At 47.6% G+C, this 27,915-nt stretch overlaps 1 protein-coding gene across 1 annotated transcript; it reads left to right on the top strand.

Moving 5' to 3' along the window:
• The first annotated feature begins 3,715 nt into the window (after positions 1-3,715).
• On the top strand, positions 3,716-16,758 carry PPIC (peptidylprolyl isomerase C). The gene is made up of 5 exons (XM_043586300.1): positions 3,716-3,869; positions 9,972-10,085; positions 10,551-10,644; positions 13,192-13,376; positions 16,103-16,758. Exons 1-5 carry the CDS (start codon positions 3,753-3,755, stop codon positions 16,229-16,231), a joined length of 639 nt encoding a protein of 212 aa, XP_043442235.1. The 5' UTR covers positions 3,716-3,752; the 3' UTR covers positions 16,232-16,758.
• Positions 16,759-27,915: the final 11,157 nt, after the last annotated feature.

Here is a 27,915-nt window from a genome sequence, read left to right as displayed (position 1 = left end):
AAACGCATCATTCCAATTTCTGCCTCGGTCTTCACATGGTGTTCTTCTCTGTGTATGTCTTTGTGTCTTGTCTTTTTAAAAGAACACTAGTCACACTGGAGTAGGGCACCTATCCTATTCCAATATGACTTCATCTTAACTCTACGTTAACAAAGACCCTATTTCTAACTACACTCGCATTTACAGATTCTGGGGCTTAGGGCTTCAACTTATCTTTCAGGAGAACACTGTTTAACCCACAAAACAAAGACTCCCCCTACTTTTACTTCCTTTTGTACTGATGGTCCTGGCCAATGCAATAAGACAAGAAAAAGAAAGGAAAGATGTAAAGATTAGAAAGGAATAAGTAAAACGCATTACCTATGGACGATATAGTTGTCTCTGTAGAAAATCCTGAATAATTCACAGATAAATTATTACAATTAGTAAGTTTAACAAAGCTGATTTATTCAAAATTAATATGCAAAATTAATTTTGCTACAACAGCAACAAACAGGAAAATAAATGTTAAAAGGGTACAATTTATAATAGCACGCACACACACACACAAACCCAAACACATTTTAGTCAATCTAACAAAAACATAGAAGACCTTTGGGTAGAGAACTATAAAATCTTACTGAGAGGGGCAACTGCATGGCTCAGATGGTTAAGCATCCAACTTCGGCTCAGGTCATGATCTTGCTGTTCGTGAGTTTGAGCCCTGTGTTGGGCTCTGTGGTGACAGCTCAGAGTCTGGATCCTGCTTCGGATTCTGTGTCTCCCTCTCTCTCTGCCCTTCCCTCATTCATGCTCTGTCTCTCTGTGTCTCTCAAAAATGAATAAATGTTAAGAAAAATTCTAAAAAATCCTATTGAGAAAAATTAAAGAAGACCTAAATAAATGGAGGAATATGCCATGTTCATGAACTGGAATATTACAAATATGGCAAGTCTTTCCAAAAGGATCTATAGATACAAGGCAACCCTAATCAAAATCTCAGTTTATGGAAATGACAAAGTGATTCTCAAGATCATACAGACATGGAAAGGGTCAAGAACAGCCAAGAATCTGTCATACAAGGTGACAGCATTTGCATTACTAAACATGAAGACTTATTATAAAGCTATTTTCATTAAGACAATGTGATACTGGCACGAAGATAGACAAAGATGTCAGGTGGACAGAAGAGAGGGCCTACAAGCAGATCCATGCATGGAGAGACACTTGTTCCATGACAGAAGTAGCATTACAGAGCAGTTAGTAAAGGAGACTTTCCAAAAAATGGTGCTGGGATAAGTGGATATTCCTAGGGTGAGACAATGGAGTTTCTTTTTTTTTTTTTTAAATTTAAAAAAAAATTTTTTTTTTTAACGTTTATTTATTTTTGAGACAGAGAGACAGAGCATGAACGGGGGAGGGTCAGAGAGAGGGAGACACAGAATCTGAAACAGGCTCCAGGCTCTGAGCTGTCAGCACGCGGGGCTCGAAGTCACGGACCACGAGATCATGACCTGAGCCGAAGTCGGCCACCCAACCGACTGAGCCACCCAGGCGCCCCGAGAAAATGGAATTTCATGCCTACCTTGTGCTATGCACCAAAATAGCTATGTGCAAAAACATAGATGCATTTCACCAGCATAAATATGAGCAAAAGAATACATGCTATGAGATTCCAACTAAACGAAGTTAAAAAACTAAACAAAACCATAACGTAAGAAGTCGGGATTGTGGTTCCCATTTGGGGGAAAGAAAGTGTTAGTAACTGGGAGCAGGTACAAGGGGAGTTTTCAAGGAACTGTTGACTATCCCATCTCTTTGGGGGCAGACAGTTCTAGCGGTGTTTTTGTTGTGATAATTCATTGATTTTCATTCTGTGCACTTTTATTTGTATTAACCTTCTCAATACAGTGATTTTTTTTTTTTAAAGCAGGCTCCATGCCAAGCATGGAGCCCAACACCAAGCTTGAACTCACCAGTCTGAGATCAAGACCCTGAGATCAAGAGTCAGAAGCTTAACTGACTGAGCCACCCAAATGCCGCACAATAAAGTGATTTTTAAAACGCAGGTAGACAGATTCATCCACTGAACAAATATTTACTGAGAAATCACTATATGCCAGACATTGTATTAGGTCTGTGTCATCAACAGGAGTAAAAGCAGGTATGCTCCCTGCTCTGGTAATGCTTACCTTCTGATAACAGAGTCAGACAAAAACGATTACAGTAATGAGTGAGATAAATAAATACAAGCATTCCATGTGATAAGTGCTCTGATAGGCTTAGATTGCTACAATTTATATACAAGAAGGGTGACTTTATTGGGGGCGAGAGGTTATGAGGAAAGCCACTAGAACTTTCACTGGACTGAACTATTAAAGTCAGAAGTGTTCTACCTGCCCCTCTAAAGTAGAAGTCACTCCTTTTATTCATAAGAAATGGTCCTGGTTTAATTTTAGATCTACACTTACACAGAGGAATCCTATCCGCTTACTCAAGGAAAATCTTGGTTTGAAAGTCATGGCACGAGCCACTCGGAAAACCAAGACAGGGGCACCTGGCTGGCTCAGTTGGTTAAGCAGCATCTTGTAGTTCCTGAGTTGGAACCCCACATGGGGCTCGTGCTGACAGCTCTGAGCCTGGAACCTGCTTTGGATTCTGTGTCTCCTTCTCTCTCTGCCCCTCCCCAGCCTATGCTCGCGTGCTCTGTCTCTCAAAAATAAACATTAAAAAAAAGAGAGAGAAAAACCAAGAGAATACTATTCTTAATTTGCAGTTGATTTTGGAGCTATTACTCTACAACTTTAAAAGTCCTTTGAAGCCCTAATTCAGAAAGCACTGAGCTTTAAAATAACATTTTCCTGATTATAAAGTACTTACATGCTCGGTATAGAACACCTGGGAAATCAGAAAATTACAAAGAAAGCAAAAATCCCTAATTCTGTCACCAGAGCTACCGTAAATATTGTGGTACGTTTCTCACCGTTAAAAAAAAAAAAAGCCTTTATATATTTATTTTCACAGATGAGATCAAAATTTCCATGTGATTCTGCAACCGGAGTTTTCCATTAAAGGATATAACGAGCTTTCCCCATATCATGAAATAATCTTCCTAAACCTACTTTTAAGTTTGTAAAACTTGTATCTCCAACTTGCATCATCTCAGTGAAGGGTCGTTCATCAGGTGCCATCGAGTCACCACATCCAGGGCTCCCAAAGCTCTGAGAGACCTCCAAACCTTTAAGCTAAAGTCTCGGATGGAGCACGGGAAGCCGGCAGGCGCGGCGGGGGCTCTTCCTAGGACATCGCGTCACACACGCGGACCCTTCCTCAGAGACCCGGCCGCGCGCAAGTGGCCAGGCGGCCCCGCAGCGCGGGGAGTCCTGAACTTTCCCGCAGGGTCAACGCGCTCCTACGCCGTAGGTTGCCGGAGATGCCCCGCGCGCGCTCTGCAGCTCTCGCTCGTCGAGGGGCCGCGCCTCCCCCCGGGCCCCGCTTGGACCCCCGGCGCCCCGCGCACCCTCCGCAGGAGCGGCCGTCAGCCCCGGCTGCGCCCTCCGCGGCGCGCCGCCCCCAGTCCCCAGCGGGTCGCCGGGCTGAACTGCGGAGGGGCGCGCCCCAGGTTCTGGCCCTGCCCCGACCGCCCCATCCCATCCCCCCCGCCTCCACCCCCCAACCCGGGAGCGCGCAGGCGCAGCCGCCCGGGAGTCCGGCCAACGGTCCCGGAGACTGCGGTGGCGCCCGAGCCGCTGCCGCCACTGCCACCGCTCGCCATGGGCCCGGGTCCCCGGCTGCTGCTACCTCTCGCGCTCTGCGTGGGGCTCGGCGCACTCGTGCCTTCTGCGGGGGCCTCGCGTGTCGGCAGGCGAGGCCCCTCGGTGACGGCCAAGGTGATCGAGCGGCGGGCAGCAACTTGCCTTCGTGCGCGCCAGGGGGATGGGGGAACTTCGGGGACTGGGTCCTCAGCGTCCGCGGCGGCGAGGAGGGGGCTTCCCGGGCGCAGGCGAAGCGAGGCGGCCGCGGGGCTGGGGGGGGGGGGCGGGAGAGGGGGCTGCCGGCGCGCGGGGGCGGCGCTGTCCCGGGAGACTTGGGGGCGCTGGGCCGAGCTGTTTGAACTAACTGAGTCCCCCGGGCGGGTGGTCGGGTCCGACGTGACCTGCCGGGGGGCTAGAGGAAGCTTCCGGAACTATTGGGCCCTTTCTCCAGGAAGGAGCCGGCGCGAGTACTTCCTTCGGCGTGGCGGGGACTCGGGAACAGAAGGAGGAAAAGAATGCTGATTGGGGCGGGCGGAAGAGACGCGCTCTGAGCCGCGGGGGCGCAGTGGGCAGCCGCCGCCGCTGTCACCCGGGCCTGGGGGCGGGGGGGGGGGGGGGGTCCCGGGGCCAGCCTCTGCGCGGGAGTGTGCGGGTCGGCTTTACGTGCACTGCTCTAGAGACCTACTGGCCTCCTGTATTTAGGAACCGTGGTCCTCCCGCTGGGGGTGGGGAGGGAGAGGTGTGCTTTTAGACTTAGACTTTTTTCGACTTTGGACCCTGAGCTTGGGATGGGACTAGCTCTGCCAGCCTTTTAAAATCTCTATCGGGAATGGAGGGGCAGGGGGAGGGCAGTGATTATCTACCATGAACTGTTTCTCTCCACTTTAAGCTCTTTTTTTTTTTTTTTTTTCCAGCATATTTACCCAGGCTAGAAGATAATGGGAGGGTGCAGAGAGCGAGGGAGGAAGGGAGGGAATGGTTTGGTGCCCTTGATCACCACTTCTGGAAAAACCCACTGGCAGCAGTGTCTTGGAATCTGGAAGGAGGGGCAGCTGCTAGTTGTTTTAACGACAAAGCTGGTGTTTGCCAGTGGAAATGATACTGTGGAGCTAGTGGCAGAAGGCCTAAATCCTCCACCAGAGACCCCACTCGAGGTGGTGGGGTGGGGAGGGGGAGAGCACCCCAACATCTGATGTAGCCCAAGAGTGAACAGAAAGGCCATACCGCGCTGCGAGTGCGTGTGTGAAAGAGAGAAACTTAGCCCGATTGTTTTGAGCACCGATTTCACTTTCAGCCTCTCCATGTTTTGGGCTGATCTGATTTTTTTTTTTTTTTTGAAGTAACACTGACAAGATTTGCCCACGGTTTAGAAGGGAGTGGGGGATACGAAGTAAACTGCCAGCTGAGATAGAACTTTGTCAGTTAGGTATGAATTTCAGATAAACCGTGAACAATTTCTTAGTGTGAGCATATCACTGGCAGCACTGGGGAACAGACTTGGCCAGGGAAGCTTTAAAACCTAACGGTGCGGTCACCCACCGCAGAGCAAGTGAATCAGGACGTCTGGAGATGTGTAGCCTGGGTTGGGAACTTCTAGAAGGGAGGCCGAGAGGGGAGGAAGCTGGTGGCTGCAGGAGGGGAAGACTTGGAGCCTCTTAGCCCCTAGGCTGGGGTGCTGTCACTGAGGAAGTTTGCATGCACTCTACTCTCAGAATTATTTTTTTTTTATGTTTATTTTTGAGAGAGAGAGCACAAGCGAGTGAGGAGCAGAAAGAGACAGAGACACAGAATCCAAAGCAAGCTCCAGGCCACGAGCTGTCAGCACAGAGCTGTGACGCGGGGCTGGAACTCACGAGCTGTGAGATCATGACCTGAGCCAGTCAGTCGCTTAAAGGACGGAGCCACCCAGGCGCCCCCACTCTCAGAATTTTTAATATATGTCCTTTTCTTTCCTACCAAATTTGTCATTAAATTCTAAAAGCTAATTGTGTAGGTGAGTCTTCTACAGATTTGACCCTGTCGAATGACTTTTTCAGTGGACTTTTTAAAACAACTGAACCTACTGGAAAATAGAGACCTTAAAAACTCTCTGAGTCGGGAGAAGCAGATTAACTTGCACTAGTGTTTTCCCCATCAGTCTTTTTCCTTTCCGTCTGATTTCGTTTAAAAGTAGGAATCTGTTATAAGAGAGGTGGGAGGCGCTGTCACCCACAAGGCCTAAAGTGGCACTCACCGGCCACCGCCTCAGCCACCTGCTCAGCCCAGTCCGAGAGCCTCAGGTCCAGGCTCTGGCTCACCGGTCTCAAAATCCGCTGGATTGGCATGTGCAGCCCTGACTGTTTCAGCAGATGCCCTGGGGTGTGTGCAAGGTCAGGCACCTAGAGTGGGGAGAATAATGCTGCCATCTTCCTAACTGCCCAACGGCACAGCATGCTGGCACTTTCTACAGCATGGAGGGGCCAAGTGGCTATGGCCTGGTGACCCTGGGCAGGTGATTTCCTGTGTGAGGCTCTGTTTCCTCCTCCGTAAGTGGAGACAGAGATAATATCTACCCTCCAGGCTTTTGTGTATTAGATGTGATAAAGCAGGTAAAGTGCTTAACGGTGATTAAAAAGGCCAGTTGTTACTGTTATTCATGTTACCTTATTAATCTTCCTGTGAACTTGCAGCCCTGAAAGGAATGGTCATCTCCAGAACAGATCCTCCCTGCATCCTCCCTGGTTGCTCTGGAAAGGGAAGCAGGATTAACCCAACAGGGGTTTGGATCGGGCTCTGAGTGCCTCTTCCCTCTAGCCTCTTTGCCCACCTCCAGTGGCCCATCATTTTCAAATGACTTTCAAAAGTAGCCCTCAGGGGATAAAAGAAATGACTGAGGTACTCTTGAAGGGCAGTGTGGAATTCAGATGCCACCTCAGCCAGGAAGCCCACCCTGATCTGCACAGATAAATAATCACCACCTCCAACCACAACATTTCATCTGTACTTGTCTTGTTTTAAACCTGATTTCCCATTATGTTACACCTACTTATATATACATTTTTTCTTTTCTGTGGGACTGTAGCCTCACCGCTTGTCCGCTTCTCAAGGGCACGCAGCAGTCGGAGATGATCTTAGGGTGATAGGGTCTGCCTTGGGTCCCCTCCACCCTCTGTCTACATGTGTGCCCTGGTCCTCCTGTAACATCACCTGGCATTGAACTAGTCACGTTTTGAGGACCCGCTCGAGCTGACGCTGTGCTAAGCACTGGGGACCTAAAAACACCATTTCTGCCCTTTAGGGGTCCCCTGCCCGGCCTGAGAGAGCCAGGATTAACCGCAGTCCAGTTAGGTGTAACCTGGGACTGCAGAGCTGGCTTTCCTGCTCCCGGCTGGGGAACCTTGGTCAATCACTGAGCCTCCCTCATCCTTACTTTTCTTGTGTGTTAATCGGTGATGACAGCACGTGCCCCTCGCCCAAGGATGTGGGAGGATCAATTATACGAGACATGTAGGCACAGTGCCGAGACACCACTGACTAGGTCCTGTTTGTTTCCTTCCCTCTCTCTCTCCTCCTCCTCTCCCTCCTCCCTCTCCTCCTCTCCCCTCCCTCCCCCTCTACTCCTCCCCCTCTCCCCTCCCTCCCCCTCCTTCTCTTCTTGTTCTTCCCTCTCCTCCCCCTCTACTCCTCCCCTTCCTCGCCCTCCTCCTCCTCTCCCCTCCCTCCCCCTCCTTCTCTTCTTGTTCTTCCCTCTCTTCCCCCTCTACTCCTCCCCCTCCTCCCTCTCCTCCCCCTCCTCCTCCTCTCCCCTCCCTCCCCCTCCTTCTCTTCTTGTTCTTCCCTCTCCTCCCCCTCTACTCCTCCCTCTCCTCCCCCTCTACTCCCCCCTCTTCTCCCCCTCCTACCCTCCTCCCCTTCCCCCTCCCCCCTCCCCCTCCTCTTCCCCCCCTCCCCCTCCTCCCTGATCTAAGAGCTCCCAGATTCTCCTCCCCCCAGCTTGAGTAATATCCCCTGTCTTTCCTGGATCCTGTTACTTCCCTTTCTACTGCCTAACAAAACCCAGATCTCATAGCCGCAGCCTTCCTTCTGAAACTGGTGAGATTCTCTCCCTGTTGCTTCTGTGCACAGAGACCACATTTCAGGAGCTCTGCCAGGTGGGGCTCATGATCGTTCTAGTCCCCCCACTCCAGGCCTGCTCCCCATCACGCCTTTTCCAGGATGCCTGCCCTCAGCCCTCAGCCCCCCTCTGGGCCCCCTCTGGCCCCTCATGCGCTTGTTGCCCGAGTAAGATTTGACTTTATCATTTCCACTGGAGTCAGGAAAACTCTGCTGCGTTTTCGTGCTGTCAGTCATGAAGTTGAAAGCTCAGTTTGGGGGAAAAAGCTGTTAGTACGTGTGCTGGGCCGCACGTAAGAAAGTCAGATTTTTTTATTGACGCATTTTGCTGGGTGACAAGCCCTCTTCTTCATCTTCTGCTGCCCTCCCACATTTTCTTCTTCGTGCTGTCTCAACACTCAACGGTGATATTTTCTCTTCTGTATTTTACAAGTCTGGCAGGCTTTTCTAGCGTCTTGTATGGTGTCCCTAGAAGACTGTGTCCCTGAGTCTTTTCCGGATGCTGGTTCGTTACTGCCCGTCATTGAATTCTCTCGTTGGCTTGTAAATCACGTTGGAGAAACGGCTTCTCTGCGACGTGGGCTCTGCACGACCGGGCTTGTTGCACATTCATGCAGCTTCCTGTCCCCCAGCCGCATTGACTTGTTCTCCTCAAGTGCGTCGCCGCATCTCAAGGGCCCGGCCTCTTATACATTCTATAAAGTTGTGCCGTATAAATAATAATACGGTTTTGGCTGCTGTGGCCACGTAAAAACTCTCAAATGCCACACGGAACACTAAATATCACATCACCCCGTGACAGACGTGCTGATGTATTGGCAGAAGCTCTTGTCTTGGACTAACGCTTCACAGTCTTTACTTTATGATTTTTCTAAACTGTAAGACATCTTTTTCCTCTGACAACCCTTCTTACATTTTTTTAAAGCCATCTCTTGAATGTCTTTTTTTACCCATTCAAACCGTAAATTGGTTCATATAATCTAAACTTGCTAATAGAATGCCCTTCGACTCGGTAGCCTTTTCAAGCATTCCAGCCTGGAATCCTCGTAACACGGTGATCTGTGAGGCAAAAACGTGGGTGGTTTCATTTCGGATGGAACAGGGTTTTTTTTGTTGTTGTTTTGTTTTTTTAATATTTTTTAATGTTTACTCGTTTTAGAGAGAGAGAGAGAAAGGCAGAGTGTGAGTGGGGGAGGGGCAGAGAGAGGGAGGCCCAGAATCCGAAGCAGGCTCCAGGCTCCAGGCACTGAGCTGTCAGCACAGAGCCCGACGCAGAGCTCGAACTCATGAACTGTGAGATCATGACCTGAGCCAAAGGTAGACGCCTAACCAACTGAGCCACCCAGGCACCCCTCGGATGGAACAGTTTTTTACAACATAGTTTAAGAGAACTTTCTAAGGTTTATCCACACAAGTGACTCACTCACTGTGGGTCCGTGTTTCCTTTTATCTGCTCTAAATGTGGTGACAGAAAGAGAGGACGCAGTCACACACCTCCCCCCCCAATTTCGGGAGCATGACCCCTGAGTTCAGCGGTGGAGTCCCCAGGGTGAACGGTTTTGTCGGGGGTGGGGGTGGGGGGAGCTCTGGATGAGGCTGGGGAGCCGGAGCCTCACAGGGCTCGCAGGGGAGTGGCAGGCCTTTCGGAGAACTTGCTGTGCGTTCTGATGTCTTACAGCTCCCTTGACAGCAGATGTCTATGAGAACTCACTGGGAATTGGGCCCTGTTTGAAGTCACACAAAAATAAATCTGGATGGTTAGACGATTTCTCTCTCCACCAGTTTTTCTCTCCTGCCAAGATTTGGAGCGTCACCCTTCTGGAAGAGCACAGAGCTGGGAAATGGGAGGTGGCAGCTGTGTGGTCTGGGGTGTGCGGGGACCGGGGGGGGTTGGCATGGAGTTTTCTCGGAGACCTCACTGGCTGACCAACTTCAGACCCAGGACCTAGCACAGGGCCGGCCTGCGGGGGCTCACTGAGTGCTTGCGGAATGAATGTCTACAGGTGCCTTGCACCCACACGAGGGTTTTAGGGCTCCCTTATAAGCTGCTGTGGGGGCAGGGAGGCCTTTCGCATAGCGATGCGTTCTCAGATTTTAACCTTCTCTTACCTTGTACCTGTGCTCTGCCTGTTCAACCACACGCAGGTCTTCTTTGATGTGAGGATCGGAGACAAAGATGTTGGCAGAATTGTGATTGGCCTCTTTGGAAAGGTTGTGCCCAAGACTGTGGAAAATTTTGTCGCTCTGGCCACAGGCGAGGTAGGTCTCAGCTGTGGGTCCCTTAACTGTGCACAAAATGGGATCTTCCTTCTGTTAAGCCCAGCGTAAATACAGATGTTTTCTGGGAAAATAAGTGTGGAATTAGCAGGTCCAATGAACCCGGGACGTCGTAACTGTATTTTACTTTATTTTTGTACAAAATCTTACTCTTTGGGCACCCTGTGTCCTTGGGGTTCTAGAAATTGAGGGGAACTGCATCATATGAAAACGCAGATTGCTCTGTTTTCACTTATTCACATTAATCCTTGACTTCCACAGTTGGTTTCTTTGTTTTGGGTCTGCTAATGAGAACATTTCTATTAGTACCTTGTTGCAGGGACCTCATCAGGTTCTGCCGATAGCTCGTGTCATTTTCTCATTGTGTCCTTTCCAGATAAACGCTGGGGTTTATCTTTTGGTGTGGGTTATACCTACTCATATATTCAATTGACATAATCTCTTTAGAAAGGCTACGGATATAAAGGAAGCACATTTCATCGCGTCATCAAAGATTTCATGATTCAAGGAGGAGACATCACCAGTGGGGACGGCACCGGCGGTAACACTGTCTTTTGCATTTTTCCTTTTCTGTCTACTAAACTGACACCTCAGATCAAGTCAGTGTATCCACCCCATGAAGTGAATTCCCAGGTTCAGGAAACCAATTCATCAAGACCACCAGACTAATTCTTCAGAAGCACAGGGTTTGGGCCGAGGCGGGGGGGGGGGGGGGGGGGGGGGCTGGGGGGGGGGGAGGACCTCATTTACCAAAATCTAGTCCTAGGTGTGAATGAGCGAGGCTTCCTAGTTTTATTTTTTTTAATCTTTTTTTAAATTTATTTTGAGAGAGAGAGAACACATGGGGGAGAGGGAGAGAGAATCCCAAGCAGGCTCCACACCAACCAGCACTGAGCCTGACGCAGAGCTTGAACTCACAAACCGCGAGATCGTGACCTGGAGGCTTCCTAATTTTAAACAGTATTGCTTTGGTGTTCCTTATCTTTTCGTGGTGGAGATATATTCATCCAGTAGACCACTGTACAGTTTTTAAAATGCTAGACTCCCAGTTTGCAACAGTAGGGAAGGCTATCTGACACAGGAAGGAAAGGTTGAGTATAACACCCTGTGCAGGCTGGGGTGGCAGCCAGCCTCAGACGGGGATGCGGGAGAGGAGAACTTGCAGGGGAGGCCACCACTCTGGGAGGGCGAGGCTGGAATTTAGGAGGCAGGATTACAGGTGGCTTTACCCCTTTCTTTCAAAATTCTTTCATTTTGTTGTCAGCTTTTCCAGCAACACTAATAATAAAAAGTAACAGAGGAGTTGTCAAAATTATAACATACACGTTTGTAAACAAAGGCAGAGCCCTGTGACGCTCAAATAATTAAACTTACGCAACGTCGGATATCCCCGAGGCTGTGGTTCCTCACTGCAGATTGCAGGTGCCCAGCTCCCTGGAACGTCTTCCCTCGGGATCGCCGGGAGTTTGTGACCTGGACACACACCATACCTACAACCACATTAGGATTTCAGTTTCATTCAGGTTTAAGATTTCCAGTTCAGCAAATAACTTGCTTTGATGGGTATTAGATTGCTAACTTTTTAAAGAAACACTTGGGCTGTGTGCAAGCACTATTGCTAAGTGTATGCTTATCGCCATGGCTTATCTGTAACAAAATGGCGACCATTCAGCCCTCGGATTGGCCGGGTCCTTCGGGAGAGTTACTTTCACTCCCTGCCAAAATGCCACAGGGGTATGGGGATGTAGAGTGGAGCAGAGAAGTGGTTCGGGTGACTCGGGTCAGAGGGGCCAGCCAGGGTGGATGCCTGGGGAAGCAAGCCCCCGCTGCTGCAGAGCTGGGCCTCTCTGGAAAAGCCTGCAGGTCCGGTGGCAGTGTCCTTTGAGACCCGCATCATCTCAGGGTCCCGCCCTGGGGCCAGGCAGGAACAGTGACTGAGCTTTCCTGTGGCCGCTTTCCTGCTTTTTTTCTCCCTCTCTTTTCCTTCCCCGCCGTGTGTGTGCACGCACGTGTGCAAATGTCCACGCACGTCTTGAGTTAAAATTCTCTGAGTTTTGGAGGGAGGACCTTTCGGGTCCCTTCACTTCAGTCTTGATCTCTCTGTGAGCAGAGCTTTCTCCAGGCCACCGCATCTGTCCCTGACCAGTCAGCTGTGAATCGCTTGCCTTGGACACCCACTCCTGGTCCGTCTAACTGAGCCAGGATGTTAAGGTTGGCAAGCGAGGGATAAGGAGCCCGGCAGAAGGGGAGGCGGAGGAGGCGGGTGTGGCAGGCGTTCCAGGTGGGAGAGGACAGAGCAGACACTTCTCATGGTCTCTCCCGCTGTCGTGGGGGGAAACTGTGTTCCGCTCCACTTGGGGCTTTGCCAGAACTCCAGTCCACACGCCCGTGTCTGGTTCTTCTGTTCAGGGGTTGGATCGCTGGGTGCTCCGGTTGCCACCACCCTCTGTCTCCTGATGAGACCGGAGGTCATCGTGCCTGATGACCTCCTGGCAGGCTGCCCTTGCTCGGAGCGCTGACGCAGGAGGGAGCAGCAGCTTTAGTGACAGAAAGTCCTCTGACTTTCCAGTTCTGCTGTGCAGTTTTCAAACTTTGGAACCCCTGTTGCCTCACAATGGGATTGAGAATACCTGTTCTGTAGGGCTGTGAGAATTAGCTGAGAGTGGCAAGTGCTAATTGCATCACGGTTGGGTGCTGAGGTAGGAGTGACACAGGACAAGTGACTTGAAGCTCCGGACAGAGATTGAGCCAGGAGGATGGCTCACCCGCCTTTCCATGTGGCTCTACGATGTCATCCTGCCCTTCACTTCCTTAGTTCAGAGTGAACTGTTGGCTTAGCCAACGTTGGGGTCTTGCTTGGAGGCCAGAAGGTACTTCCACGTCTTTTGTGTTTATCTGAGTGTCTAGAGCCAAATTGTATCACCTCCTTTGTTTTCCTTTGTTTTACCATCTTTTCCCCATCCCCACCTCCAGAGGTTAACCAATTCTATTAAAACCTTATGTCTCCCTTTGAAGAATTTACTTTCATATAACATCTGGTGATTCTCCAGATTCTCTTTTTTTTTTTTTTCCACTTTGTCTCACCCAGGTATAAGCATTTATGGTGAGACATTTCCAGATGAGAACTTCAAACTGAAGCATTATGGCATCGGGTGGGTCAGCATGGCCAACGCTGGGCCTGATACCAATGGCTCTCAGTTCTTCATCACCTTGACCAAGCCCACCTGGTTGGACGGCAAACATGTGGTATTTGGAAAAGTCCTTGATGGAATGGTAACTTGATATGTTATTATTTCTCATTCAAAGCCTTCTATTTATAATGAAGGACTTTCAGTGATTTATTTTCATCTTAAAATGTGTCTGTTAGAGGTTCATCATATGATGACTGGCTTCTTCAGAGGTGAATAAACTGGTATTTTATTTTTTAAAATTTTTTAATGTTTATTTTTGAGAGAGAGAGAGACAGAGCGCGAGTAGGGGGAGGGGCAGAGAGAGAGGGAGACACAGAATCCAAAGCAGGCTCCAGGCTCTGAGCTGTCTGTACGCGGAGCCCAATGCGGGGCTCGAACCCATGAACCGCGAGAACACGACCTGAGCCGAAGTCACACGCTTAACCGACTGAGCCACCCAGGCGCCCCATATTGTGGTGTTCTGACTGTTAGGATCACCGGGGCAAAAGCTGGAGACTTGACGTGGAAACACTGAGTACTTAATTTATCTTACTACTTGATATAAATGAAAACTTTTTTAATGTAACCAAATAAGACTCGGGTCCCATATGTGTACACAGTAGAATAATATTCTGCCTTAAAAAGGAAGGAAATCCTGTAACGTGCTACGACGTGGATGAACCTTGAGTATGTTAAGTAAAATAAGCCAGTCACAAAAAGACCGGATGATTCTACTTTGGTATCTAAAGCAGTCAAATGCACGGAAACATGAAGGAGAATGGTGGTTGCCAGGGGCTGGCGAGGAGGAAGAAATGGGAGTTGGTGTCCAGTGGGTGCAGAGTTTCAGTTTTGCAAGATGAGAAAGTTCTGCCCATGAGCTGTGCACTGTGAATATACGTAAGACTGCTGCATTGTCCATGTAGGAATAGGTAAGATGGTACATTTTATGTTATGTGTTTCTTACCACAATTAAATATAAACTGTTAAAAAAAGGACACTGAGCCCCAGGTGCTTCGGGACACAAACAGGTCACTTTTGAAGTCACAGTACAGCAACCAAAAGTGCTAGAGAGAACTCAGATTTCTGCTGGTCTGTCTGAAAGAATAGCAGAGGGGTCCGACTCCTAATCCACGGGAACACGTCTTAAAATCCTTACTCTCTTCAGTTCCCAACACTTCTCCTTAGCAGCTAGCTGCCCACAGAAGTTCTCCCAACTCCTAAACTAGCACCTGTAAGTTCCGCTCACCCCAACCCTGGACCATTCTTGACTCCCCTGCCCTCTTCCATATTTGATTTTGTTTCATTCTCAGGTCCGAGTTCTGCCTCTTCCCTCCAAACGTTAGCTCCGTTATGGCGATTCTTCCCCACCTTCTCCCCGCTATCCTGATTCTGCCCATCGAAAAGCCAGGAACTGAGCTGACCCCCCTCAGAACCTAACCCACAGGGCAAGCAAGTATTCAGCCTGCACTGCTGAAGATAGGGTTCTCACGGGCGAGTGAGATGAAATATGGCCAACACGGATGACTTCGCAGCTCACTTTACATCCTGTCACAATAAAGAACAGGCCTGTGTTTTCATGAGACGTCACTGTCCTCACAGGACTGTATTCTTACCCAGTCACAAATGCACCACTCTGCCAGCCTCTAAGGGAATGCTGTTCTTGGTGTGAGCCGAACGGAGGTGTGCGTGTGTTCAACCAGTCTGGGTTTTTGACCAGTGGGCCGAACCAGGTTTTGAACAGTTTAATAGTAAACTGGTTCAGACGTTCCCGCAATGAGTGTTGTGGAATACATCACGCTAACCCGTGAGAGAATGAAGAGTGCACGTGTTGTGTTTTCTTCTGGTCACGGTTTTTCTAGATCTTCTGACCTCTCCATCTTCTGATGGCTGTAACTGACTGCAGTGAATTCCTTCCACCCACTGGGGTGCATCCTAGGAGACCTGCCTGGCCTCAGAGGAACAGTCCTTAACATTCTGAGTCATAGACTTCTTTGAGAGATTAATGACAACTATATTCTCTCCAGAAAAAAAAAAAAATCACCAGACGTTTCTCTCCAGAAGGAAACAATCGTGTGTGTGTGTGTGTGTGTGTGTGTGTGTTTCGTACTGTTGCCCTCTTTGTCTCAACCTTGTGTGGGAAGCAGGTCAGAAGCCAGTATTCCTAGTCCTGGACAAATCCTCCCTCCTTCAGTGTGAAGCGTCAGGTGTGTGCAGCCTTCCTGGGTAGAGATAGGGCTTTCACGCCACTGTGGGGCTGGGGTCTCTAACTCAACCTGGAGGTTAATGGCTGGGGTCAGCTTGAAAATGGACAAACCCAGACCCCACTCCGCTTCTAAAGGCTGCCTTCTGACCTGGTTTCTTAACGCCTAGACCGTTTACAGGGCAAAGCAGAAACTGATCCATGCTCCACATTAACTCTTACATTGGGTGTGAAGCAGGAAGAAATGTATTTCATGAGAGCCATGTGTGTACAAAAATATCTACTTATGTTTAGAATATAAAATGCTAATTAAAAGAGGGAAATTCACAAATACGTTCTTTCACTAGCAAGGGAGTGGATACATTTTATTCTGTTGTATGTAAATTTCCTGAATATGGTAAGTTTACCATGGTTGGCGTGTGTGGTTCTTGAAATCATACCCGGGGGGGGGGGGGGGGGGGTAGAAAACCAATAAAAAGCAAAAACAAAAAAAACAAAAAAAAACCCAAAACAACAACAAAAAAAACCCTGGTTTCCCACTTGGGCTTTCAGACTGGGCAGCGATTTCACCTTCTGACCGCCACGGTTGCCAGTCAGAAGCGAGCCATGGGTCTGCTTGTCTTTCCTAGACAGTGGTCCACTCCATAGAACTGCAGCCAACTGATGGGCATGACCGTCCGCTCACCGACTGCACCATCGTCAGCAGTGGCAAGGTAGACGTGAAGACACCCTTCGTGGTCGAGGTCCCTGACTGGTGATACAACGGGCAGAAAACAAAGAACACACTCTGGCAGGGATAGTGTGTGTGTGTGTGTGTGTGTGTCTTTTGATTCTCCAAAGTTATTGTTTGCCTTTCTGTTTTGTTTTGGTTTGTTTTTACTTCTGTTTTCTACCCCCGATCACAGGGAAGTTCAGAACATCAGCCACTCAGTGTTTACTTTGCATGAACTGCAGTAAATCACTTGCCTTGGGACTTTGCACTTAGAAGACATATCCTCTTTCTCCAATGGTGCTATTTTTAAACTAGAAGACTTTGGATGATCTCTTTTCTTTCTATGAGCACAATCATTATTCTGCTGAATTAAATGTGATCTTCAGGTTGAGGGATGCTGAAGATTTGTCTGAAGAAGATGGGGACATGAAGTTTGTTATTTTATACTCAAACAAATTCTCTGCAGGTAAAGAGAGATGTGACTAGTGCAATCAGATATATGTCATCGGGACTTTTACCTAGTGGAAGGTGCTTCTGTGTTCTCTATATTAAATGCTTTTTATATAGGTCAAATTCTTTTTGCAAGAGTTTTTTTTTTTTTTTTAGTTTAAAGTTCTTTAAAAAAATCCACGTACAAAAATATACGTACTCTGATGTTAACAGTGAACAGACTAGAGGGGGTTCTGCCCATCAAAATACCAACACGATTGGCTAATTTGGGATGGGAATGCACACAAATGACGCCTGACCACATCCCAAACACTTGAGTGGATTAACTCACTAATTTTTAGTCACTGTAACAGTTTGAGAAAGTTCCCTTGAGTCCCACTGCAACAAAAGGGCACCTTTTTTTCCTAGTTACACAGTGGGCACGAAGATTCGGGCTGTGCTCAAACCGGATGAGAAAGTGGAACCCTCCTGGGGCCTTGCTGGAACATACCTGGCTGGAACAGAGTGCCTGGCCTCAAATGGGGGCAGGCTCTGCTCAAAAACGGCCCCGGTGCTTCTCCTCTAGGACCCACGCAGTCAGGACCCCCCCCCCCCCCCAGGATTCCAGCTCTTCAATAAAAAAAGAAAAAGAACAGTAAATAAATTTTGAGAACTACCTTTGAAAAAAAATCCATCTCTTGGGCTGTATTCTAAGCAAATTGTTTCATCTCAACAGGACGGGAGATGAAATGAGCATTCTCACTGCCGACGGGGGTGTTAGCTGCTGTAACCCTCTTGGTGAGCAACCTGCTCATTTTTTTTTTTTTTCTAAGAAAAATTCACTGAAGGCCTTCAACATGCCCGGTACCAGTTTGGAGTTCCAGAACAGCAAGAAAAGGACCCCACGGAACTTACATTCTAGAGCTGGAGACAGAATAAATAAGGTGACAGGGTGCTGATGGGGTGAGGAAGAGACACCCATGTGTGTGAAGCAGGTGAAAGAGGAGCCCTGTTTGCGTGGTCAAGGAAGGGTCTCCTGAGGGGACGTTGGAGCTGAGGCCTGAGGCTGACAGGGTAGGTGGGGGTCAGGCGGAGAGGCCAGCAGAGGCCGGAGGGTCCCCAGGTGAGAAGGTGTGGGTTCCGGGGCTGCAGAGGAGTCAGGCTGAGACTGGATTGTGCGGGCCTGGGTGCCACAGCCGGCTTCTTCCATTATACACCGTACAATGGGGAGCTATCCATGTTAAGTTGGGGAAGGGTGTGATGCGGTCTGCATCGAAGAAAGATTATTTTGTCTGCTATGAGGAGAGTCTTTTTTTTTTTTTTTTTAATAGGGGAGCTAGTTTACACATCAAGAAACTCAAATGGCACCTGGGTGACTCAGTCGGTTAAGTGTCGGTCTTTGGCTCAGGTCATGATCTCACGGTTCGTGGGTTTGAGCATTGGAACCTGGGGCCTGCTTCAGATTCTATGTCTCCCTCTCTCTCTCTCTCTCTGCCCCTCCCCTGCTTGTGCTCTCTCTCAAAATAAACATTTTTACAAATCAGAAGAAAAAAAAAGAAACTCAAAGCATTCACATCCGTATTTTAAGTCCTATTCCTGGCACTTTGCTTTCGAAAGAGATGTGAAATGGTCATGGGCCCCAGTGTTTGGTTGGTCCAGCACCCAGTTCTCCCTGCCATCTGGGCATGGCTGCCCATTTTCTTTGGGGAATCACACCACTGCTGCAAGTATTTCGTATCAGTAGGGGAGGCTGACCCTATGGAAGGGTACATCCATGGCCTGCCAAACTCATTTATTAGCTCACTTGACAGATATTTATTGAGGGCTGGGTAGAGCTGCTCACAGTGACAGCCTAGTGGTTCCCATGAAGACAAATAATTCAAACATTTGCCACATGAATATATAGCAGGACATCAGGTAGGTGTAAGTCTCTGGAGAGAAATAGCACAGAGAGAGGACAGAGTGAAGAGGTGATGTGGTCCGGGAAGTCCTGAGTGTAGGCTGAAGGGAGTGGGGGCAGCAAGCCCGGGGGACACAGAGGGAAGAGCGTGTGAGGCAGTGGGCCTGGCTGACGGTCAGGCTGGTGGCTTCAAGAAACATCAGAGTCCGGGTGTGCAGAGTGAGGGTGGCAGGGGGTGAGGTGGAAGAGGGAGCGGGGATGTCCTGAAGGCTAACCAGAACATTCCTTCACCCTGGACCCCGTGACTGGCTCAGGGAAAGGCGTTTGACCCAAGTCATGGTAATGAGTCTCAATCGTGGGACTCCCAGTGGAAATACTGGGAAAGAGTGGCAGTCTTTCCTCTCAGACACTGTACAGGAGCAAGGCTGAGAATGAAACTGACACAGAGGGAAGCGGATCCAGGAAACGGAAAGAAGCGTTCCGGAAGACACCATCGAGCCCCTGAGTCCCACCATGCCTGAAGCCCATCTCCACCCCTAGCTTTTTAGCTATGCGAGCTAATACATTTCCTTTTTTGCTTAAGCCAGGGCAAATTGATTGCTTGTGACTTGGAAGCTAACATCTTTGTCTAACACAGCAATAACGAATAGTTTTAAGTACAAAGGTGTGAATTGCAGGGGTGCATGGCTGGCTCGCTGGGTAGAGCATGCGACTCGACCTCAAGGTTTTGAGTTTGAGCCCCAAACTCATAGAGTGTATGAAAAAAAAAAAAAGGATGTGAACTGCAGGCTTATTTATGATCCCCAAATCCTGGAAGCCACTTGACTGTCCCAGAATGGTTATAAAATATATGTCCCGTAACAGAAGAACATGTGTTCGTTAAGACGATGATACAAAACTTAGAGTAACATGAGAAAATGGTTGTTTTTGAGAAAAAAAGTAGAAATTTTGGATGCAGCTTGATCTCAAGTATGTAAATGCATTCTCATCAAGCAAATGCAACAACATATAAATTGACATGAAGAAAATAAAATGGTGGGATTTTTACACTCTTTTATGTTTATGGTTTGGTTTTTTTTTTTTTACCTTTTTGGTCTCCCAATTTTTCTCTAAGATACATTTCTAATAATTAGAAATAATCTATTTTTTCATTTTTTTAAAATTATTTTATTTTAGACAGAGTACAAGCTGGGGAGAGGGGCAGAGGGAGAGGAAGGTAGAGAATCCCAAGCAGGCTCTGCACTCAGCATGGAGCCTGAAGTGGGGCTCGATCCCACAACCCTGGGACCATGACCTGAGCTGGAATCTGGAGCTGGCCTATCTAACTGAGCCACCCAGGTACCCCCAAAAAAGGCTATTTAAAAAAGTTTTTTAAGGTAACATGTCAGGAAATTGGCAACAAATACCTGTTAGATATATGAAGTGCCTTAAAGTTTCATGTCAGAGGGCACATGAGCCACTGATGTCTCCATGCACAGGAGCACAGAGTTCGCCCTGTAGTGCTTTTGTTAGCATGAGCATAATCATAGACATCTCTCTAGTGACAAAGCAAAAAGGAGTTCATTTTCAAAGTGCTGAAATTCTGAGACCACTTATCGCCCACGTAGTAAATTGTCAGGCAAGGTGCTATATGCCAGGCGGCTGATAAGCTCACAACACACACCCTGTTCAAAGCTGTTTCCTTCTTTTAGGCTCAGAGTTGCGCCTTATACCAAAACCATCGGCAGACTCACAACTCTATACTACTGCTTTACAAACAGCCTCTACTTTCTGCAAAAGCTTTTGAAACTAACAGTTCACTCTTTTGGCGACCGTGTGGTGAAAAGGAAACATAGTAGCCAAGGGCGTATACAGACTCAGAGGAAAATTATACTGGCCATCACCACCACCGTGCCCAAATTATTAAAATTTTGATCCCGAATCACTTTAACAAACAGTTGAAAACATTGCGGTATCCTTAGCCATACATTGTTTTATTCTAAGTGCTATTTTGCAATTTCGAGGATCATCAAATAAGATAAATTCTAGTAAAAGTTATTCTTGGGACAGACTGATTAGAATGACACTTTCAAAACTTTTAACTACTCCATTTCGGATGAGTTTTTAGGTTTTGAACAGAACTCACCAGCCTCATATTTTAGTTCAGCCGTTTTGAGTTACATAAAGACAAAAACATGGCAAGGATTTTATAGCAGGAAAAGGATTTGTTTTTGTTTTTAACATTCCTATAATTCAGAGGGCTGAAGAAATCTTTGATCTGGAAGGCTTGGAAATCCAAAGCCCCCTCAAGGCATTTTTTTTTTTTAATTAAGAAAGAGGAAAAACAGTATTTGTAATGGAAAATTTTTGTGCTGTTAAGTACCTAACGGCTTTCACTTAAGTCTGTAATTCATCTTGTGGACTTCTGATTTCGGCCAAGCCTAAGTTTTAGGTGTGATACAACATCACCTGCTTGGAGATTCACTAGTGTTGCTGACATTCTCGAGTGATGGAAAGAAAACCGGCACTAAAGCAGAATTACAGTGGCTAGTCACAGGAATCCTGTCTGGAAGAGGGGGGAAGAAAAGTCCATCTCACAAATATTAAAGTCACAACAATATGCAACCCCAAAACCATACGTGGAATTTTCACCCTATGACTACTTCTATGAGAACGCTCGAGGCTCTCAGATTTGGAGGCTCTGGAGAGAACTCAACATGCCAATATGCCCCCACCGCCCACTTCTGAACTTTTATTAGGAGTCATCTGTTGCCACATCCACTCATTTTTGAGAGGGTGGGAAGGATTTTTCTTCCCAGTGTGCTATTTAAAGTGTTATTCAATTGGCTGTTCAAACTCTGGTCCCTTTCTGTCCTAGGTGGCAAATAGTACGTCCTGTAATTTGGATAGATATCTCCATTTGAAATTGTTCTTTTTTTTTTTTTTTTTGATGTTTATTTTTGACAGAGAGAGCAGGCAAGGAGGGTAGGGGCAGAGAGAGAGGGAGACACAGAATCCGAAGCAGGCTCCAGGCTCCGGGGTGTCAGCACAGAGCCCGACGTGACGCTCGAACTCATGAACCATGAGATCATGACCTGAGCTGAACCGCCGCTTAACCGACTGAGCCACCCAGGCGCCCCTAGATACCTCCATTTGGAAACCTGAATCTTTTCTTCCAACCTGGATACAAAAAGAGGTCTGCTTCCTGTGCCTCTTCTGGGCAGCAGGGCCCACACTGTGACGGGACGTCAGGAGGAGAGGAAGAAGAAGTGGTCAGCCTAGAGCAGAGAAAATTCAAGACTTCATTTGTTCCTGTCACAGCAGACCTCAGAACTCCTGAACTGCTTCCCAGCCTTGTACAAGCTGTTCACTCTGCCTCGCCAGCCTCCCGCAAGCGTTTCTGCTCCCCGTGGCTTTAGGACTCAGTACAGGGCTCCCTCAGGGAGCCCTCCCTGGAAACTTCCTCCCCGGTGGGGGCTCTAACTGCTTGCTTACTTACTGACCTGCTTGCTGTCTCCCATCTCCTCTTGGACTGGAGGCTCCTCTAAGGCAAGGATTAGATCTTCATTGTAATCCCCCCCTCCCCGGTATCTTACACATAACTGATGCCCAGCAAGTACATTCAGAACGGGTAACCAAAAACAATAGGTCTGCATTTATACCATGAGGTACTTAAAATCTCGCAGGACCGTAAAGGTTGTTAAACGCGGCCATGCATCTTCCCACTGTTTCTGCTTTCCTCAAAGACTGTAATCTTCTAACAACTTACGCTTTTCCTCTTTACCTTCTGAGTGGAGGTGTGAAGGGCTTGGTAGAAGTAGATGGTCCAAAATGAGGTGGGCGTCAGACATTAAAGAGGAAGAAACCCAGGGGATGGTGAGGTTAAGGGGCGGTGTCTGCGGCGGATGCTAGCCGGCTTCAGTGTCAAACCGTGGTCATGAGCGCGGCTGGCTGTGGGCAGCTGGTGGAGAACCAGGCCCCGGGGGGAGTACTTTGGATTTGACCTGAGAGGTGATGAGAAATCACTCTCTCCAGCCTTCAGTACTGTGGAAGTCGTGGCGTCCGCTCTGGAGACCACGGTCGAGTCTTCGTTTGTTGGGGGCTTCACGTGGCCTGCTTGGAGGAGGGGGTCAACGACAGAAGTGTGTACATTCACCCCACACACCACCTGGAGACTCAGGTAGGCAGCAGTATGGAGCTCTCTGTGCTTTGCTTTGTTCCCGGCTGCAGAGCATGTTCCCGACCCTCGTGCAAGAAGCGAAAGAGGCCTCGGCACAAACCGATCACCACAGTGGGAAAGATCTAGGCGAGCTTCCTTCAGCGGGGGGGGGGGGGGGGGGGGAGGGACAGTGTTGCATCTAGTTTTGCTTTCATGCTGCTGCAGATGAAACTCATAAAGGAGAAGTCACAGTATATCCACTGGAGAAGAGACCAAGAAGGAAAGGATTTGTCCCCAAACCTGGAGCTCCCTGGGTGACAAGGGTCCTGTTTGCATTCAGGCTGCTGCAACAAAGTACCATCGACTGGGTGGCTTACAAACAGCAGAAATCTATTTCTCACCATTTTGGAGGCTGGTGGCAAACTCGGGGACTGGTGACGAACCTCTTCCTGGTTTAGGACTCACGTGTTTTTGCGACAGCCTTGCATGGTGGAAGCAACAAGGGAGTTCTCTGCCCTCCTGCCCTAATCACCTCCGAAAAGCCCCGCCTCCAGAGACCATCACACAGGGGAGTGGGGCTCAATGTATGAATTTGAGGGGGACACAAACATTCAGCCTATAGCAGGTCCCGACCTCCCACCCCCAGCCCTCATCAATGAACGGCACCACCATCAGCCCAACTGTGCCGGCCAAAAACCCATCCTTGACTTCTTCCTTCCTTTTACCCTCCACATTCAAGTCCACCAGCAAGTTCACCGGTAGCTGTGCAATAGATCTCACATATCCGTCTGTGTCTCATCCTCGTCCCTGCTACCACCCTAAAACAGGAGGTCATCTCTCACCCAGATTATTCAAGGGGCCTCCTAACAGTCTCTCTGCTTTGGATCGTGCACGTGGCCAGTCTATTCTCCACGAGCAGCCAGAGTGATCTTGTTAAGTTGGCTCAAGTGGGACAAACCATGTGCATGACCCCAAACTGACGATCACCTGCTGCTGTTTGCCAGCTGTCTGGAGGGTTTTTTAAAAATCATGTTTTAAAATGTCTCATGCCTAATTAATAAACGAGTATAAAAGATAAAAATAAAATTTGTCAATAAACCTGAATAAAATAAAATAGATCACATCCTTCCTATGTACAACCCATCAATGGCTTTCCATTGCATGCAGGCTAGGAGTCAAACTCTTGAAGGCCACCTCCCAAGGGGAGCCCTGTGGGATCTGGCCCCAGCCCCTCACTATTCTCTGGCTTTCCATGGGGAGCTTGGCTACAGCTCTCTCCTGATTCAGGGCTTTAGAACCTGCTGATGTCTCTGTAACACATTCTCCCTACTCGCATTCTTTGCCCAGCTAATTCCTCCAGCATTCTTCAGGTCTCAGATTCAATGTCACTCACTCAGGGAAGGGTCCTGCCCTGCCCCAATCTAAATTAGGTATCTTCTCTGTGCATAAGTAAACCTTCTTCATAGTCCTTCAGAGCCCTTGACACACTTCATAATGACAAATTCTGGGGGCTTTTAGGCATCCAATATCACATTATTCTGTAAGTTCCATGAGGTCAAAGATTCTAGTTTACTCGGTTTCAAATTTAGAAAGATATCAAGGATTTAGAAAGACATTTTGCTGCCTTCTGTGCTGAGGAAAAATTACCATGATAACCAGATATAACAGTTCTTGTGAAGGAAGACAATTTCTAAGTGTGATGGTTCTTATCTTTTACTAGATTTAAAATACCTTGTTAGTTTTGTTGAGATGCTGACGGGTTGGACTGTTGTCCTAAAGGTATCACAGCCTTGTATTGTACCATCCTGACTTGATTTAACTTTGTGTCTGGTTCCCCTAGAAGTATTGAGGGTTTTTTTTTTAATCAAAAAAAAAATTGAAACATATAAAAAAATACACAACATGAAAATACTTTGAAATGTCCTAGGGTTACAGTTCTCATACTTTCTGTCCTCAAGAATCATCTAAAGAGCTTATCAGATCTCCAGGCCCCAGATTCAGAGCATCTAAGACTGTAAGTCTGGGGCAGGACCTGAGAAATTGTATTTCTAACAAGTTCTTGGATGATGCTGGTCCTGGGTCCAAACTTCGAAAACCACGCCCTATGGTGTCGCACAACATAGGTTTGTAATCACTGAATTAGCTTAATCATTTGTTAACAGGAGAGTTTAAGAAATCATCCAAGTGTGTAGTTACCCAACCTATTACCACTCTGTATGTGAAGTTCATGAGTAAACTGTAGAAGACAGTTGTTTTCAGAACAATCGGGATGTAATGAAACATTATGGGAACTTGGGAAGATATTAGCAAATCCTAACTCAAGGTCATTGGCTCCACATGCATCTACGAAGCTTCTGCTGTGGAGCATGTAGCCAGCATTGAGCTGAGGATGGGAAGATAGGGTGCTGGCTACCTACTCCTTCCACAGTGGCTCCTGAGATCTACTCCTGCCCCCAAAATGGAGATGGAGTGTAAACAAGTCAGAAAACGGCCCTGCTCTCACGGAGTTCATGTTCTTTGGTTAAATGCTAAGAAGGAACGCTTTGCTATGATACACAGTAAGCCAGAGAAAGACAAGTATCATATGATTTCACTCGTATGTGGAATCTAAAACACAAATGAACAAACACACAAGCGGACTCAGATACAACCTGGTGGTTGCCAGAGGGGAGGGGAGTGGGGAGATGAGCAAAATAAGGGCATTAAGAGGCATGAGCTTCCAGTTATAAAATAAGTCACCGCGATGAATAGTACAGCACAAGGAATATAATCAGCAATAATGTAATAACATCGTATGGTGGCAGGTGGGGACTACACTTACCGCGCTGAGCACTGGGTGAGGTACAGAATTGTTGACTCATTAATGTTGTACACCTGAAACTAATATATGTCAACAATACTTCGACAATAAAAATTCTAAAAACTCATGGTGCAGAGTGGCGGGACCAGCGAGGGGCTCTTTGTGGAAGGAATATTTAGGCTGAGACCTAACAGGTGAGTATGAGCATCTTCTCAAGGGAGACACAAAGGGTGTTTCAAGCAGAGACCAGTAGGAGCTGGGTCTTTAGGCGGTAATTAGGGTTTGGTGCCCTTGTAAGCGGGTCCAGAGAGATTCCTTGCCCCTTTTCCACCATGTGAGGACATGGCAGAGAACGCTCATCAGACACTGAATGTGCCAGTGCCCTATCTTGGACTTTCCAGCTTCCAGAACTTTGAGAAATAAATTTGGTTGTTCATAAGACACCGTGTCTGTGGCATTTCTGTTACACAGCCAGAACCACTAAGACAAGTACCTCCCTGTGGCCACCTGCCACCCCAGGGCTAAATTGATGTTCTCCTGAGACTGGGTCCTGCACGAAGTATACAAGTCAGTAACCATTAAAGAAAGGTAGTTCGAGGCGCCTGGGTGGCTCAGTCGGTGAAGTAGCGACTCTTGATTTTGGCTCAGGTCACGGTCTCACGGTTTGTGAGTTCAAGCCCCGCACTGTGCTCTGTGCTGACAGCTCAGACCTGGAGATTGTTCGGGATTCTGTGTCTCCCTTTCTCTCTGCCACTCTTGTGCTCAGGCTCTCTCTGTCTCTCAAAAATAAACATTAAAAAATTAAAAAATATATATATATCATTTTAGAATCTGAGGTTGTCAGGGATATGAGACTAATACCAAGTAGGTGTGCCAAAATCTGTTCCGCACCCTGGCAAATATCATTAACTGGTTGTTACATCCTTACTCAAAAATCCTTTAAAAACAACTTAAAAAATGTTTCGGTAAAATAGGCATAACACTTACCATTTTAACCATTTTTAAGCGTACAGTTCAGTGGTATTAAACACATTCACACTGTTGTGCAGCTCTCACCACCATCCGTCTCCAGAACTTTCTCCTCTTCCCCAACTGAAATCCAGTGAACGTTAATGCCCCATTTCTCCTTCCCCCCAGCCACTGACAACCACCATTCTACCTTCTGTTTCCACGAGCTGGACTATTCTAGGTATCTCAGGTAAGGAGAACCACACAGTAGTCATCCCTGGTGACCGATTTCACTTAGCATATCTCCAAGGTTCATCCGTGTTGTAGCACATGTCAGAATTTCCTTCCTTTTTCAAGACCGAATAATATTCCGTTGCACGTATCTACCACAGTTTGTTTCTCCATTCATCCATTCATGGACGCTTGGGCTGCTTCCGCCTCTTGGCAAGAACGTGGGTGTTTAAACAATCTGCTCAAGTCCCTGCTTTCACTTCTTTCGGGTCTATACCCGGAAGTGGGATGGTTAGATCACATGGTCACTTTGTATACTTTTCTGAAAAAAATGCCATGCCATTCTCCACTGAGGCTGTGCCCTTTCACATTCTCGCCAGCAACGTACAAGGGTTTCAAGGTCTCCGCATCCTTGCCAACAGTTGTTATTTGCTTTTTTTTAATAGTAGTCACTCTAAAGGGTGTGCCAGAATCCTTAAGTGGCCATTATCATTTGATCACAGGTGTCAGATGATATGAGAGCCATGTGTTATTTCTAAACTGTGATCATGAGATTTTGACACTTCTTTAAAATCAAAAAATATTTTTATTGGGGAGGCTAGAATTTTAAAGTAAAAAATTTGTGTAAAATGGTTGGCAATTCACACAGGCTGTTTTCTACTGACATTTTTATTTTTGTAAACCGAGTGGATTACATTTCTACACTTTGCAAAGCAAACTGACTGAGGATTTACCAGGTAGGGACGGCTGGTGTATTCAGGGTGGCAGAGATAGAGAGCTGTTTGAAAAAGTGGGGCGGGTCAAAGAGGACAGAAGGGGTGCTGGTCAGGAAATGGCCAGATGATGGAGGTGAGGCCCGAGAGGCTGCGCAGGAAGCACCGGGAGACCGTCAGAGACCCAGCCCAGACAGAGATTCATGAACTAGGAGCACAGAAGATGACAGCTGTCCTGGACTCCTGCTTTAAGGGACAGTGTGGTTACCCTTCCTTTTATTTTTTCTTCCCTTTACTCTTTTACTGCTCTATTGTCTATGAATCCATGTCTTGGAAAATCCTTGTTTTGTAAAAAAGGGAGAAATGGAATACGTATACTAAACATGATTTTGCATGTATGTGGCTGAAATCTCTGTAGGTACACATATAAACTAAGCACAGTGGTTGTTTGGGGGGCGGGGACGGGATGTAGGAGACGGGGTGGGAGATTTTTCTTTTTTTTTATATATCCTTTTTTATGTTATTAAATTTTCAACCATGGAAATATATTCCAGCCTCTTTCCAATGTCCA

This window comes from Prionailurus bengalensis, chromosome A1 (assembly GCF_016509475.1).
Source record: "Prionailurus bengalensis isolate Pbe53 chromosome A1, Fcat_Pben_1.1_paternal_pri, whole genome shotgun sequence".
NCBI lineage: Eukaryota > Metazoa > Chordata > Mammalia > Carnivora > Felidae > Prionailurus > Prionailurus bengalensis.
Note: the sequence above shows the minus strand (reverse complement) of the source record. Positions and strands in the feature narration are given on the sequence as shown.